The sequence below is a fragment of the Ornithodoros turicata genome, chromosome 7 (assembly GCF_037126465.1).
Source record: "Ornithodoros turicata isolate Travis chromosome 7, ASM3712646v1, whole genome shotgun sequence".
NCBI lineage: Eukaryota > Metazoa > Arthropoda > Arachnida > Ixodida > Argasidae > Ornithodoros > Ornithodoros turicata.
Genome location: NC_088207.1, coordinates 47,502,258 through 47,517,992, shown reverse-complemented (window position 1 = coordinate 47,517,992; position 15,735 = coordinate 47,502,258). Strand labels below are relative to the sequence as shown.

At 46.6% G+C, this 15,735-nt stretch overlaps 1 protein-coding gene across 1 annotated transcript; it reads left to right on the top strand.

The window, feature by feature from the left end:
• Nucleotides 1-8,117: 8,117 nt before the first annotated feature.
• On the top strand, nucleotides 8,118-12,183 carry LOC135400621 (uncharacterized protein K02A2.6-like). The gene is made up of 3 exons (XM_064632451.1): nucleotides 8,118-10,192; nucleotides 10,323-10,584; nucleotides 10,654-12,183. Exons 1-3 carry the CDS (start codon nucleotides 8,118-8,120, stop codon nucleotides 12,181-12,183), a joined length of 3,867 nt encoding a protein of 1,288 aa, XP_064488521.1.
• Nucleotides 12,184-15,735: the final 3,552 nt, after the last annotated feature.

Below are 15,735 nucleotides of genomic sequence, written 5' to 3'. Positions count from 1 at the left end.
TTTAACATTTGTACTGTTCATCGAGTACAAGAAATACTTAAATTCTCGAGTCTGAATTATTTCCATAAAGGTAAAGCAACAATCAATAGCAAAACCATATTACTTTTAAACTTGTAATGTTACAGTTCCTGCCAGAACTCTTTCTGCCCAGAGCCATGTAAACAAAGAAACAAGAAAACACCCGTCGGTCAATGAGGCTTTCGGCGGACTCCGGAGAACTCCGCCAATTTGAAAAAGAAACGAACAAACGTGGTCGGTGGATTCGAAAGATTCGATTCGCCGTTTTGGGCACTCGGATTCGTATGCGCGAATCTCGAATCCTTGCCTACACTCTTAAAAATGAACTTCACTGCATAGCACGCTCCTAGCCAACCATAATCTCGAATGATATCGTTATCTGCCCTGATTTGTTGAAAACGGTAGGCGTACGCCTTTTTTGTGACAATTATGAACAGCATAAGTGTCACAAAAAAGGCGTACGCCTCCCGTTTTCAACAAATCAGGGCAGATAACGATGTCATTCGAGATTATGGTTGGCTAGGAGCGTGCTATGCGGTGAAGTTCATTTTTAAGAGTGTAGGATTCGTGGATTCGAGGATTCGCGGATTCGGTTGGCACATCCCTACTCTGTACGGAAGACTACGCCTTCAACCTTATTCACTTTGTATTTCCTATGAGTCGCATTTGTCAAGTATTCATTCGATATCAAGTTATATGAGATGGTGTAACGGTGCTTACAGACCACGGATTTAGATGTGCCAAAAATTCGTGAATTAGGCGTGCAAATATACAACGAAAAATATGCAGTGCTCATCAACTTCGATACACGTTTCGCGCGACTGCGACATCTCCTCATGCTACCGTACCATCCATCATGTAAGATTTGGCAGTAACGGCCACTTAGAATGTTTACGTCACGTACTATATCTCATTTACATTTGTGCACCGGATATTTGCATGCCTTCCTGAGGTCTCTCAACTGATCTCGCTGCGGTGCATACAGTCTCCCGCGTCGCCCAACAGATTTCATGAGGGGTTACATCACATTACCTACTCTCACCCACACGCGAGGAAGAAATCTCTCTCTCTCTCTTTCTAAGCAGAGAGTACTGCAGAACGCAGCTCCAAAAAACCCACTTAATCCTCCTCCAGTAAAATGAAGCACTTTACGGTTCACATCACATGAAAGCGCTCTTCATTGCTCTTTCTTTCGTTGGGCACGTATAGGATCAATCAATAGATACATGAATCGGAGTATGTATTAATGCTTTCGCTCGAGAGAGAGAGAAGAAAAGCAAACTACCTTTGGCACAATCCACCGGCTGTCTTTTATAGTCTTCCACAAAAACATTCTTTGAGCTCATCGCCAATGAAGTCCGCAAAGGCGATTAACCTTTGGATTTTCATTCCAGCATCCCTGAGGAGAAAACAAGTGAGCTCCGAGAAAGATTTGGTATGATGGCGGTTATGCAAGTGTATTGGATTGTGAGAGATTGGTTTCTGACCAATCTTTCATTCGGCAAAGAGTGCAATTGTAGTACGCACTACACAATTATCGTAAATGTAGCTGTACCCATTTGCAATACACGGCCCAATACAGCAATGCATGCCCAAGCAGAAAGCAACACATCAAACAATTTAAACGTCTACCAAACGACTACCCGAGAAATAAAATTGATTGTTTGTATGGTGCACCATTAGGGAGGCCCTGTGGCCGTTCATGGGTACCAGAAAAATAGAAATAAAATAAATAAATAAGTACAGTAACTTCGTAACTGTGCACAAAACACAAGGTCGAAAGATACGAAAAATGCACAATCCTTGCTTACTGACCGAATGCTTTAACAGAGGGAAACCGGTCTCTGGGATATGGGTGGGACGGCGGTAGACCTCTGACCTCTGGCCCCACATCGCGCACTCTGACTACCCCAGAAACTTGACTATCCACTGACGAATTATTTACTGCGAAATAGCAAGCCGTCCTTTCTCGCTGATTTTTCCCGCCAAAATAAATGGGTCGCCCCCCCACCCCCTTTAACAGATACGGTGGTTCCCGACACGAAGCCATTTGAACAGAACCTAGCACGTCGTTATTATACTCCGGCTCGATTAAACCTATCATGCTAAAACCTGTCATGCTTAAACTAGTTGGAGCAAGACATTTGCAAACATTTTTCGTATGACCAGGTGAGAACTTTGCAAGCGATTGCCCGTGCTAAATTTCAAAAGAACACACATATATGCCTTTTAATCTAAGTAGCTTTGAATAACTCTCGCATAAACGGGACTAAGACGAGGACCATTACCGAAGAGTTTCAAGAGAACGTCACTATATCAGCCAATACATAAGAAAACGAGTACGTCAAAATCAGAAATGTATTCGACAGTCCCCTTTGTCATGGATGTCTCGTTGTCAGTCGCTCTCCGGGAGAGGTGGCCTTCTGCACCTGCACTGGGCACTCTGCAAAGCAACACTTCTTTTGTATCCTGTTGTTTCTGCTGGCCTCGTAGAAGCACATAATGGCGTTAGTGTCAAAGGCTACGGTATTCTTGTAACACGTCCGTCAATCATCTTCAGGGATCCTATAGTTTTCTGTGATAAAAACCCCAAATTCCGCGCTAAAATTTTTGAAATTCTGCATTTTTCCGCGTCAACGGTACGCACATACATAACTTACAACATCCCATGCCATCATCACTTCTCCATCATTTATTACTGTTGTACATGACTTGCCGTATATCTGTAAACCGGCATAAGGTCTCAAACGCATAAACCGTAACACAGAATCATTATAGAGCCTCGTAATATTAAATATGCCTAATTTTTCTAGCTTAGTTCGTGTATACCGCTACTAGCATCGTCTCAAAGTACTAAACGAAGAGGTTAAGCAGCTGCATTAAAATATATCAGGAGCATCCCGGCGACATTCTCCTTCTTTAGGCGCTCGCGTTAAAGCCTGAACAAACTTCCCAGCTTGCTGAAGCTCCGCTCTACATCAGCACACGAGACCGGGACTCGCAGCAACAGTACCGCAATCCGGGAGAGCGTGGGAGTATGTTCAGCCTTCCAAAATACTATCGGATGGACTATTTTGGTACTGGGGTCTTCATCTACCTGTTTTTAGACCGCCCATACCTGCCGACATTCTTCGCTATGTGTAGCGTACATTTCAGAGTATCCAAGTCGTTACTTAGGTCTCATGGTTCGGTCTCAAAATCACGCTTCTCAGCAGCACAGAACGAGTTTGTGTTTTCGTTTGTTTTTGTTTGTTTGTTTTTCTTTTTTTTTTATGACCACCTGATCCTAGGATACCTGATCATCTTGCAAAGTCAGCACGCAGAAAGATACGTGCATTTTATTTTCACTGAGTAGCATTCCGTGTTCAAGTACGGCAAGTCATGTTTTACCTGTCGAACATTATTTTCTTCTTCACCACCTTAACTTTATGATACGCTATCCCTCTGCGTATGTAAGGGATCGCGCTGATGGTTCTGCGCACGCGCAATACATAAACAGAGGTTTGCGCATTGCTCGGAACCGCCACGCCATTCCTTAGATACGTACGCAAAGGCGACAGCGTACGATATACTAAATATTACTAATACTGAGTTTTAGTAAACTGCTTAGCAACGTCCCCGTATGGTACACAGTAGGAAGTTTTAGTTAGTCACTTCAGCTCCTCCGATAACTTTCCGACACAGCTTTCCGCAAAGTGCGCTATTCCTCCAGGAGATCCGCACCGGCGATACGCTAGCGAAGCTCCTACAGCGACGCGCATACGCCACAATACCAACGCCGTAGCGGGTGTCGTATCGGAGATGCAAAAATGGGCTATACTAAAACTCTCTAATATGTGTCGCCGTGGTGCGTATCACTTTGCGCACTTGCTGCCTGGACCAATCCAACCTTAAATATTATCAGAAATACACCTATTCGTGCGGCTACCTCTTTCGAATGAGTGTCCCATACGTCGCGACGACATAAATTTTCCGTATGCTATTCGCCACATGCACCCTGGAAATCTGACGTGCTGAGAAAAGAGTAGGTGACAATAGGGAGAAAATCCTCGCATTGATTGGCTCCTGTAGCTCCATTTTCCTACTGGTCGATCCTGCCCTGAAGAATGAAGAGCGCAAACGGCATTAGACGGCATCGTCATTTTTAAAGTTCATTAGTGTCATACTTACTCGACATACGAGCGTGCCCTAGCACCGTAATCAGTGTTATGTACCTAATTAAAATACCCGGGCAATATCAATAGGACCCACGTCGCAAAGACGCCTTTCTCCAGCCTGCTGTTGCCGCCTATGTATTTATAAGCGTCTTCGTAAGGCGAAAAGGGAACGTCAGAACGCTTTGTGCCCTGACCACAGTAATTGGCCTGTCACTCTGCGTCGCCATTGCACGGAGATGACCGATAAAGAAGACGGGGGGGGGGGGGGAACGCGCGTCTTCTACCCGAAGAAATAATGTATGTGTCTGAAACCTTTATTTATGAAGGTCCTAGATTCAAGACGCAGGCATGAAACTTCAAATTCGAAGAATGAAACACGAAATTCAATGAACCTGTACGCCAGGATCAGAACGAAACAGCTCGCTTCTCATTACCAGCGTCTCAACGCCCTCTCTCTCTTTCCCTGAATCGTTGAATAGCGTTGAGCTGAGAGGCAAAAAAAGGAAAGAATGAACGCCTCACCGATACGCTTTCGGCGCATTCATGTAAACGCAGCTTATGCTTTAGCCTCTCGTTCAAACATCTCCCTGTCTCTCCTGTATACCCGCAGCCGCAGGACAAGGGAATAGAGTTTACTAATACACCTGACTCACAACCCCAACAGCTGCGCTACCCCTAAAAAGAAAAAAATAATCTGCTTGCCAAGGTCGTGCTGAAGACCAGCAGGTTGTGGGTCCGAATCCTACCACCGGCTGTGCTGTTCAAGGTTTTCCCTGGGTTTTCCGGCAGACTATCCAGACGAATGTCGGCACAGTTCCCTACGAAGTCGGCCCAGGACGCATACTAACCTCTTCTCCCCACCCCTTCCTGCTGTCCTCTCTCCATCTGTCCACGTCTGTATGCCGCTCATTGCCACAGTTGCTCCGCGGCGCTAACATAGAATAAAAAAATCTGCCAAGGCACGTGACCGGTGATGTGGGGCGCTGTTGTATGCGGCTGTTTGTTCGTGACATTTGATTTCGTTATCTGTAGTGGTTAAGAGTGCGACTCGTCTGTTTTCTACATCCTTTGTTCTGCTCGCCCCTTCATGTTATGGGTGTCTCCAGACATTTGATTTACGATAGGTGCGCTCTATCCGACATTTCATCCTCAGCTTCGTTCCCGGGTACGCCTAGGAATCCACTGAATGATTACGTCATGGCCCATGGCCCATATACGGAACATGTTCTTTGACAATGTTCCGTACTATTGATGCCATACAACCACATCCCCAAAACGATGTTTGGTAGCTTGAAGCCGGCCTTCGGATCGCAGTAAATGACTCATTGCCCATGCACCTTATTTTTTTTTACCTTACGTGGCGAATTTCCCCATTCATAATCATTAATTTATTTGTTGTTGTTGTTACTTTTTTGGCCACATACTGCATTCCCATCCGTAGAGCTACTAATTCTGCTGTCATCGATGGTGTTCTGTGAGAAAGGCGTGCTATTCCTTCCCTGCAGCGCTGTGGTACCAAAAATGTGGGCGCCGGCCGCGAATGCAATGCTCGTCCGGAAGCTGTCGTCGATCCATCTGTGACAGCTGCAGTCCTATTTTTCTGCCTTCCCCCCTGACCGGTATTGCTTCAACATTGGAACTGGTTGAAATACATTTTGGTGGTACACGGCAGGTACAGATATGCATACGTATGTGAGGAAGCTGAAGTGTCCGCGGACGACACAGACCACTAATGTGAACGTTGTTGGGCGATCCATTAACTCTGTATAGGTAATCCAAAATAAGTTCATTCGTTCTATTGCCAACCTTGATGGGTACCAATCCGCCAGACCACTTTTTCAACGCTATGGCATAATGAGAGCAACTAACTTCTACAATTATAGGTGCCTATGCGCATACAGAACAATGATCATGCAGAATAATATAGAACTTCTGGATATGGCGCAACTACGCACAGAGACTAAGAGCTATAGAACCAGGCGAGATGCTGTATGGCACTGTCCTAGAAATCGAACCTCGTATGGTGAGCAAAGCATATCTTTCCTGCTGCCCCGATTATTGAATGAGATCGGCTTCTTTGTTGAATTCTCAACTCCCATGAAACGATCACCTTACATCACTATTTTTTTAACATCATTGGTTACTGGTATGCGGTCATATTTAGTTCGAATAGCATTGATACTACTTTATCTGGGTTATTGATTGCTTGAGTGATTTGACAACTTGTTAACTTGTTTTGGTTGTGAATATCCTGTATGTAATCTACCGCTTGAGTGCTAATTAGTGTATGTATTATACTGCTTGAATGCTTTAATTTGTGTATGTTGAATATACTGTATGATGTGCTCCGGCTGTAGGTGCCAGGGGCCTTTGCCAACCTGTGATAGAGCTTTTTGTCTCTGGCTCCGCCACGTTTGTGGAAATAAATACTATTATATATATATATATATACATAGCTGGTATAGGCTCGCCATAACCACATTTGAACAGAAGGAAACTCAGGACGCCTCCCTGCGGTACTTCCGCTCGAGAGAATGTCGCTGTATCCACCTTTTGTCCGCGTGTACACTAATCTTCGTCGTACACTCTAAAAAACTGATGGAGGTGGTGACGAAAACCAGCTTACCGTTGTTGGCCTTACTTATGTGGGCTGCGTCACGACTGTAGCCAGGATGAGATGAGATTAGTATTTAAAGGGATCGAGACATTTAAATAATTTATTTTGCTAAAGAAGTAAGTTTAGTAAAATTAATTATTTAAATGTTTCAATCTCTTTAAATATTTTAGAGTGTAGGTAGTGTGCGATCCACACTACACTCTAAAAACAAATGATGATGATGATGATGATGATAATGGTTGTGGTGGTGGTGGTGAAAGTGCTCGCCGTTGTCGGCCTCAGAGAGGTGGGCAACAACACGACTAATGCTCTGGGGAAATGTGTGTCCTGTGCCGACTTCTAAGTGAACTGTGCCGTCATATGTCTGACAGCGTTTGAAGAAAACTCAGGAAAAATCCAAGACAGCTCAGCCGGCGCCGGGATTCGAACCCGGGTACATCCCTAAAAACAGAGCTTCACCGCATAGCACGCTTCTAGCCAACCATCATCCCGAATACCAACGTTCTCTTCGTTTGTTTGATGAAAACGGGTGGCGTATGCCATTTTTGTGGAATTATGCAGTCCATAATTGTCACAAAAATGGCGTACGCCTCCCGTTTTCAGCAAATCAGGCGAAAGAACGATGTTACTCGGGATGGTGGTTGGCTAGGAGCGCACAAGCTATGCGGTGAAGTACATTTTTAATAGTGTAGGGCTCGTCCACAATGGGCTGTACAGACCGTACGTGGTTGTAGGTACGCCCCCTTCTGATGGCTAAGAAGGCTGCCACAGTGTTTCAACCTTGGGCACGTTCGTGTTCTACGAGAGTCACCAAATGTAACACACAACCGATAGTGCACATGCACCTGCGGAACGCAGACATTGACTCTGGAAAAATCTTGCGTGTTTCCACTTCACTCTCGACGCTGCGCTGAATGCACGGGTAAACATAAACTAGCCCCCTCCACAACTTCCGGTGCCATGAAGACTTCCGGTCCTTCCACGACTAAGTATACACTCTTAAAAATGAACTTCACCACATAGCACGTGTCATATATTACCTGTGCTATTATGTCACTGTATCATCCACGTCCATACAAACTGCCCCGATTGTTGTGCTGGCAACCAGGGTTATTATCAAGATGGCGGAATAAAGAGTATACCGTGAATCTGACGGTGCGTGCTTCTCATCATATACCAAGCAACACAACAACTGGCGACGAGTGCGAACTCCTTCGGGCATATTCGAGCGATGCGCGCAACTCCTCGTACAGCACAGATGTCACCAAGTCACTGACTCCTGAGGCGCTACCGAGAACACAAGAGGTGAGCAACGAGCATTCAACATGGCGGTCGTACCCGCTGCCTTACCGGCATTTCCTCCGTTTGACCTTTCTTCGGATCACACTACTATTGGGGACCGTTGGCAGCGCTGGATAAATCGATTTGAAAGTCTACTCGTTGGTCTCAATATCACAAGTCCAGCCCAAAAGAAAGCATTGCTTCTACATTACATTGGGGATGACGGATATGACGTATACACGTCGCTGGAGCCGCACCCAGGTACAGCCGTAACTCAATCCTCCGAAGCAGAAACACGACCCGATGCAGCCTCCACGGCAGATGTTTACGTTACAGCTAAGAAAAAGCTCCACGATCACTTCACGCCTAAGGTAAACAAAGACTACGAGATCTTTCAGTTCCGACGGACAACGCAACAAGAAGACGAGAGCATAGATTCCTTCTATACGCGTTTGCGCACAATGGCTCGAAATTGCTCGTTTGCAAACACTGAAGCAGAAATCAAATCTCAAATTGTTCTCGGCACAACGTCCACAAAACTCCGACGCTTCGCACTACAGACGGATGCAACACTTGACCAGCTTCTGACACAAGGCCGCACTTACGAAATTACAACTCGACAAGTGAACGATATTGAGGCATCCATGTCTACAGATGTGCATCGTCTTACACGCAAGAAGTCTCAACGTAGCAACGCATCTACTGACACGGGAACGTCAACGAGCACGCGTCAAGACAAGCAGTGTTTCAACTGTGGTGGTGCTTGGCCTTACAAAGGCGGAAAACAGTCTTGTCCAGCACGAAATGCAACGTGCAATGCGTGCCGGAAACGTGGCCATTTCGCAGTCGTGTGCCGCAGTAAAAACAACACAAGCGAAGACCCAAATGTCGTTCATGAAGTTACAAACCAGAGTGCAGACAGCGAGTCCGATGATGAAGCCTTTGCACTGTTCCCGAAAAGATCTAAAGCCAAGAGGGTGATGCTCACTGTCTTCAACAAGGAGTTAGAATTCATCATAGACACAGGCGCTACGGTGAACATAATTAGCCTTGACACGTACAATAGCATCCCGCAACGACCCCAACTTGTCAAGCCCGTGCCAAAGGTCTTTGCATATGGATCGAAGAATGACCTTCCGTTACTAGGAAAGTTCCGGGCACCATTCTCTTACAAGACTTCGGTGGTGGAAGATACCGTCCTTGTCACAGCAACGCCTAGTGAGTCATTGCTTTGTTTTCGGTTGGCTGAAGCACTTGGGCTCATATCCATTGCTTACAACGTGGCGACAAGCAAAGAAAACATTCTAAGCAAGTACCCCAAACTGTTCACTGGCCTTGGAGAGTTAAGGGAATTTGAAGTTCAGCTCCACATCGACCCTACGGTTCCACCAGTCGCACAGAAAGCACGTCCTCTTCCATTTCACATTCGTGAAGCAGTAGAAAAGGAGATCGACAGGCTGATACAGCTAGATGTTATTGAAAAAGCCACGGGTCCAACAACGTGGGTGTCCCCCATAGTCGTGGTTCCAAAGCCACACGCTCCTGACCAAGTGCGTCAGTGCGTTGACATGCGCCGCGCTAACCAAGCTATTATACGAGAACGCCACACCTCACCTACACTAGAAGACCTCGTTACCTGCCTAAACGGTGCAATGATGTTCTCTAAACTAGACCTAAACGACGGCTATCATCAGCTGCTACTTAAGGAAGACTGTCGTCATATCACAACGTTCGCAACTCACATGGGACTTTACAGGTACAAGCGGTTGAACTTCGATATAAACGCAGCCGCCGAACTTTTTCAAAATACGGTTCGTCAAGTACTTGCGGGCATTCCCGGCGTAATAAACATCAGCGACGACACCCTGGTATATGGCAAGACCGAAAGAGAACACAACGACTCCCTTGACGCTACCCTGAAACGCCTCACCGACTGTGGAATCACACTGAGTCCAAAAAAATGCAGCTTTTTCCAGCGTGAGCTAACATTCTTCGGACATATCTTCTCAGAGAAAGGCATCAAACCAGATCCTGCTAAGGTACAAGGCTTCCTAAATATGCCACCTCCAAGAGATGTGTCTGAGGTCAGAAGCCTTCTTGGAATGATCACTTACTGCAGGCAGGTTCATTCCTAACCTAGCCCAGCTAACAGCGCCTTTACGCTACCTGACAAAGAAGGAAACACCATGGAACTGGACAACAGAGCATTAAAAAGCACTGGACCAGCTAAAAGACGTGCTCACTCATAGCAGCAACCTGGCCTACTTCGACCAGAACAAAACCACCCATATCACAGTTGATGCAGGTCCAAAGGGATTAGGAGCCATCCTCGCGCAGGATGGTGGTGACAGAACTCGTGTAGTGGCATATGCCAGCCGTAGCCTTACAGAGGCAGAGGAACGCTACTCGCAAATCGAGAAAGAAACTCTTGCTGCGGTCTGGGCCATAGAGCACTTCAATATCTACCTCTACGGAACCTGTTTTGTGCTACACACTGACCACAAACCGCTTGTGAATATTCTGACAAATCCAAGTTCGCGACCATCTGCAAGGATTGAACGACTGTGTCTATGAATTCAGCAGTACAGCTTCACTGTACAACACCAGAAAGGATCAGAAAATCCTTCAGATTACATGTCCCGACATCCTGTAGGGCAAACCAACCCAAGGTTTCGAACCAGCAAGGTACCTGACGAGTATGTCTTATTCCTGTCAAGCATCGCAGTACCTCGTGCAATAAACACCGAGGAAGTCATTAAGGCAACATTGGCCGATGTCACGTGTCAAGAACTCACACAAGCAATTCAAGCATGCCCCTCTATGAGACATGATCTGTGGAATAAGCCGCACGTCAAACCCTACAAGCCTCTAGAGACTGAACTGTCTGTGACGCCACAAGGTCTCATACTGCGAGGCACAAGGTTACTGCTCCCTTCAAGTCTTCAGGAACGTGCAGTTCAGCTTGCCCACAAAGGACACATGGGCATGGTGAAGACTAAACAACTGCTCCGCGAGTCCGTTTGGTTTCCCAAAATGGATACCCTCGTAGAAAAGGCAGTGCGCAATTGCATTCCATGCCAAGCTGTCACACATGGACCAAAACGCGATCCTCTAAAGCCAACTCCACTGCCTGACGGGGCATGGGAAAGCCTTGCGATGGACTTTGCAGGCCCATTTCCGAATGGAAAGTACCTTCTGGTACTTGTAGACGAATATTCCCGTTTCCCGGTAGTGGAAGTCGTTCCGTCAACCGCAGCGTCATCAACCATAGCACTGCTAAGAAGAACTCTGTCACAATTCGGCATCCCGAAGCAAATAAAAACTGACAACGGACCTCCTTTCAACTCCTCAGAGTTTAAAGTCTTCGCACAGGAACTCGGTTTCCGACACCACAGGGTTACTCCGTTGTGGCCTGAAGCGAATGGAGAGGCAGAACGCTTCATCCAAACACTCATGAAAGCGATTAAAACGCGCCATGTGGAAGAGCAGAACTGGATGCAGAAAATACATGACTTTCTGCTCTGCTACCGTGCTACTGCGCACACCACTACAAAGCTTTCGCCATATGAGCTTCTCTTTGGAAGGAAAATGTTGACCACCTTGCCGAGTTCGGTACACCGTGAGACCACGGACACACACGACGCTACTCTCTCCAACGATACAAGAGCAAAAGAAATATCGAAAGCACGAGCAGACGAAAAACGACATACTAAGGAACACACTCTTCAAAAAGGAGATGTTGTTTTGGTCAAACAAAAGAAGATTAGTAAGTTGACGTCGACATTTGACCCGGTGCCTTATATTGTCGTAGAAGTCATAGGCAGTCAAATTTCAGCAAAAAGAAATAATCATATCATCACACGGAATGCAAGCTTCTTCAAAAAACTTGGAGCGGAGTACAAGCACACACCTAACGTAGAAAATAGCGACGAAGACGACGAACTGCTTGATGACACCAGACGCGACGACCCACAAAACCAAACCAGCAACGATCCACCAGATGATGATCGACACCACGACGGTGTTTCCGCACAGGACTCTGGTTCTCCCAACCGGTACCCCATCAGAAGTTCAAGAGGTGTGCCACCAGACAGGCTCAACTATACCTAGAGCTGCAAGAGGGAGAGCTGTGACTTTTGAACCTTTTGTTATCTCGCGTTATCCATTTGTGTTTTCACCTATATTTCTTCCAGAAATCGTTTCTACATATAAGGTGGAGGGGGAATGTCATATATTACCTGTGCTATTATGTCACTGTATCATCCACATCCATACAAACTGCCCCGATTGTTGTGCTGGCAACCAGGGTTATTATCAAGATGGCGGAATAAAGAGTATACCGTGAATCTGACGGTGCGTGCTTCTCATCATATACCAAGCAACACAACAACTGGAGGGGGGAATGTCTTATATTACCTGTGCTATTATGTCACTGTATTATCCACGTCCATACAACCTGCCCCGATTGTTGTGCTGGCAACCAGGGAAGGTTATCAAGATGGCGGAATAAAGAGTATACCGTGAATCTGACGGTGCGTGCTTCTCATCGTATACCAAGCAACACAACAGGGTGTCTCTCTTTGATTTGCTAATAACTGTTCCTATGGGCAGTGCGACTCAGAAGCATCCAGTGTTGCCCGGCAAAGCACGTTATGTTGTGATCGAATATTCCTCCACAAATAGATTTTATCTTCGGGAGTCTTGCACTGCTGCTTTAAACTCGCGACATGCGCGCAACCATGAAACCACATTGTCGGCTCCAGGAATAGAGCATGACAAGTTATAGGCAGCTTATACAGGGCAAAAAGGCCTCACCTTCAAAGAACACACGTCGTATTGAAGAAGACTTTACATTTGCTGCCCTTTTGAGATTCGAATTCACATGAATTCTACATATCGTCTCTCTATAGGAGTATGTGGTTATGACGATATGTAACACTCGTTCCTCCCAAGAATCGACCCCAACTGCGCCGATTGCCTCCCATCTATAACCAGCCCGAAATGCTCCGCAGCACGACGCCTACGCTGTAACTCCGCGGTGTCCTTGTTGCCAGACGACATGTACAACATCACCTGAGACGCGCCGAGCAGACACTGAGTGACCAGCGGCATTGCAGAGTGGGTAAAGGCGTCGGCTCGTTGGGGCGCTGGCCAAGGTCGTGCTGAAAACTGGGAGGTTGTGGGTTCGAATCCTACCACTGGCTGTGCTGTCCGAGATTTCTCTGGGTTTTCTGGTATAGAGTATCCAGCCGATTATCGGCACAGTTCCCCTGAAGTCTATAAGATGCTATGACCGTTAAAGTCCGTCGCCTGCGACCGCACGGGTGACACAAACCCTTCATTGTTGTAACTAACTTCCAGCGGGTGCTTTTCGCAAGACTGCCATCTTGTCCTGGTCATATCGTCATATAGGAAACGTCATTTTTGAGGTCACGTGACTTTGTTTACATATCGTTTTACCGACATATTCCGATCGGCATAAACCCAAGGGATAAACGTATTTTGCCAGCGTAAACTATACGATGCTTCTTCCGCGACATGGCTCAGTGTGCCATAATCATCATCGTCATCGCATCTTTGGAAGTGGTCAACAGTACGAGGCTTCACGTACAAAACTGCGCGTTTAATGCGAGATTATCGGATGAAAATACTTACCAAGGTCGAAAGACGCAGGAAACGGTGCACAGAAACAGAAAAACGCTTTTTTTACAAACGATTTTGCAGCCGATCACGGCCGCGGCCATCTTTAAGGTCACGTGCTCGTTGACGTTTGCTGTGACGTGCGACTAGGACCTGTCCAGAATGCATTGCGTTCACCCGGCACGCTTTCGTCTATGGAGCAATACATTGGATGCCACCCCTATTCCTGAGACTCAATGTCCGGTTCGAAATCCTGGAGGACTCGGAGCACGCCCTGCTCGCCTGCCGACGTTTCTATTCTGTAGTCGGCCCACATTCAGAGCAGAGCACACATTGAAGAACGTACGCCCTCTATAGGACATGGTGGAGAACGCAACAGCGACAAGGACGACAAACACGGACCTCGTCCTTTTCCCTGTTGCGTTCTCCACCATGTTCAGTCCCAACCGACATGCTTTACACACTCTTGCCCTCAATATCAGAAGGTTTAGGCCAGGTACACTCTTAAAAATGAACTTCACCGCACCGCACGCTCCTAGCCAACCATCATCCAGAATGATACCCTTATCTGCCCTGATTTGATGAAAACAGGAAGCGTACGCCATTTTTGTGACACTTATGCTCTTCATAATTGTCACAAAAAAGGCGTACGCCTCCTGTTTTCGACCAGTCGGGGCATATAACGATATCATTCGAGATTATGTTTGGCTACGAGTGTGCTATGCGGTGAAGTTCATTTCTAAGAGTGTAGGTTTAGACTATGCATCGACTCTTCAGCGTTCGGAGGTGCTCCACCCTTAAAAGAGAACTTCACCACATAGCATGCGGAGGGGGCCAACCATTGCCAGGAGTGATACCGTTATCATACCTGATTCGCGGAAAGCACGGGGCGTTCGCCTTTTTGTGACAATTATCGTAACTGCATACGTGTCACACAAAGGCGAGCGTACGCCTCCCGCTGTCAACAAACCATGAGGGGAGAGAACGGTATGTCTTATGCAGTGAAGTGTCGGGTGTGCTTAGTGCTCTCACGAACCAAACGTCATGGAGGAGCTGCATGGTCGCAGTCGCGCACCGGCTCAACCTATTTTCTATATCTATCCGTCCGACGCTATACAGGACTTGTCAAAACGCTTTCAAAGAACTGTCTGTCCTTATACGAAACAAGAAAAGAAGAAATAGATGCGAGGAACTTCCACAGCATTGTTCTCTGCTGATGGAACGTGAAGTTCCATACGCGGTGCAGCGTATATATCTAGCACAATTATACGTGTCGCATGTGCGCACCACTGTTCCAACGCCGAGCACGTTCAGGGCATTCAGCATCATGCGCAAGAGCGAGGTCTACATGCGACCGTGCTCTTGAAAAGACCGTCCATCCTCATCCGCACGGACAATTATCACCGCATCGCTTGACAGTACACCACCATTACCTGCTTATTATAAATGAGCTCCGGTAATTACGGCGCATATCTTGCTCACAATCGGTCGCTACATGACGAGAACAAATGGATCCGCTGCTGGCAATTGCTTTCACCCTGGTGCGGAGAGTCGTCGTCTGTTAGAGCCTGATGGTAACTGGTAACGAGAGTTCCAATCCGGGCTTATTTTCAACGAGTGGCTGATTCTTTCGCTCCACGCGGTTTCACTGTGATGAATGGGAGGGGAGAAAGTTGGTTGCCTGCCTTTCAAACTTCAAATTTATACGCGGCCGTTATGCATGCGTTAGTGAGCTTCCATGTGTGGTAAAGGACAGGATGGAGTGTCATGTATGGTTGGACGACTTAGAAGCGGATTCCAGCATGTCAAGGCCACGGAATGGAGGCGGTGATGATGATTATGATGATGATGATGATATATACTTCTAGACTCAGCGTCATTGATAGTATGGAATGTGTCTGGATCGGGATTTTGGGCAGTCTGCATATGAGATTTACCTTCTGTATGCTTCCTTTGGTGTAACTAAATAGAACTTCAAGCCTTCCATAAAAGTCACGTTGCTTCGAGCCGCATATAGTGTGA